This window comes from Echinops telfairi, unplaced genomic scaffold (genome assembly GCF_000313985.2).
Source record: "Echinops telfairi isolate 266 unplaced genomic scaffold, ASM31398v2 ScPeMD7_23;HRSCAF=83, whole genome shotgun sequence".
Classification (NCBI taxonomy): Eukaryota; Metazoa; Chordata; class Mammalia; order Afrosoricida; family Tenrecidae; genus Echinops; species Echinops telfairi.
Window position 1 is genome coordinate 6,229,465 of NW_022103920.1, and position 803 is coordinate 6,230,267.

At 56.4% G+C, this 803-nt stretch overlaps 1 protein-coding gene across 1 annotated transcript in view; it reads right to left on the minus strand.

Moving 5' to 3' along the window:
* ADCK2 (aarF domain containing kinase 2) overlaps nt 1-803 on the minus strand; it is a 16,817-nt gene continuing 16,014 nt past the window's right edge. Inside the window, exon 9 of the mRNA XM_045288910.1 lies at nt 1-365. Within this exon, the coding sequence (XP_045144845.1) occupies nt 225-365 (141 nt within the window). The 3' untranslated portion in view covers nt 1-224. The remainder of the gene's footprint in view (nt 366-803) is intronic.

Genomic DNA, 803 nt, shown 5'->3' on the forward strand with positions numbered 1-803 from the left:
CAAAGCAACTCCTTTTATTCCTCCCCCTGGTCCGCAGACCATTCCTCATGGCCCGGAGGGGTCCTGGCCACCAGGCCCAGCCTCACAATGACTGGGGGGGGGGCTTTCTCACCCCCCACTTCATGGACGACCTGACACTGGAGATAGATGCCCAGCAAGCTCCAAACACCCAGTTTCCGAGTGCTCACGTGCCTCAGGGGCAGCTCCCCGGTGACAGGCTGCAGTCAGGGGAAGGGCGCTGGACCCCCAAGGAGAAAGGGTCTCGCTGCCTCCAGTATATCCAGCTGGGGGTCCAGGGAGCGGCCGAGCCCCTCCAGCACCATGGTCGCAAACACAATTGAAGCAAAATTGCTCTCGAGTTTCACCTGAAAGATAAGAGTAGTGGTTCTCTTAAGGCCCGTTGGGCGACGAGGGTCGGAGGCAGTCCGTCCTCGTCCACGCTCACCACTCCCCCGTGTGGTTTCCTTGTGTTCCAGACTTCTTCCCAAGCCCGTCCTCCGCCTCACACATGCACGCACCCACTTCCCACGTGCTAGGATGTTAGAGAAGAATCGTACCGCAAGTATCTAGAGGTGTGCGTGCGTGCCTGCGCATGCGCCTGACACATACATTACAGCCACGTAGATGAGGTACTCCCCCAAAATAACCAGAAGTGCACTGGCTGGAACACAGCTGTCACAGTACACATTTTCCCTGCTAGGTGAGCATTGGACAACTCACTCTGAGTTAGTGCACCCCGTGGTGTCACCTGGGAAGCTTCTCTGGTAAAAGTGAATTTTTTTGGTAAAAGGAGTTTCATTCAA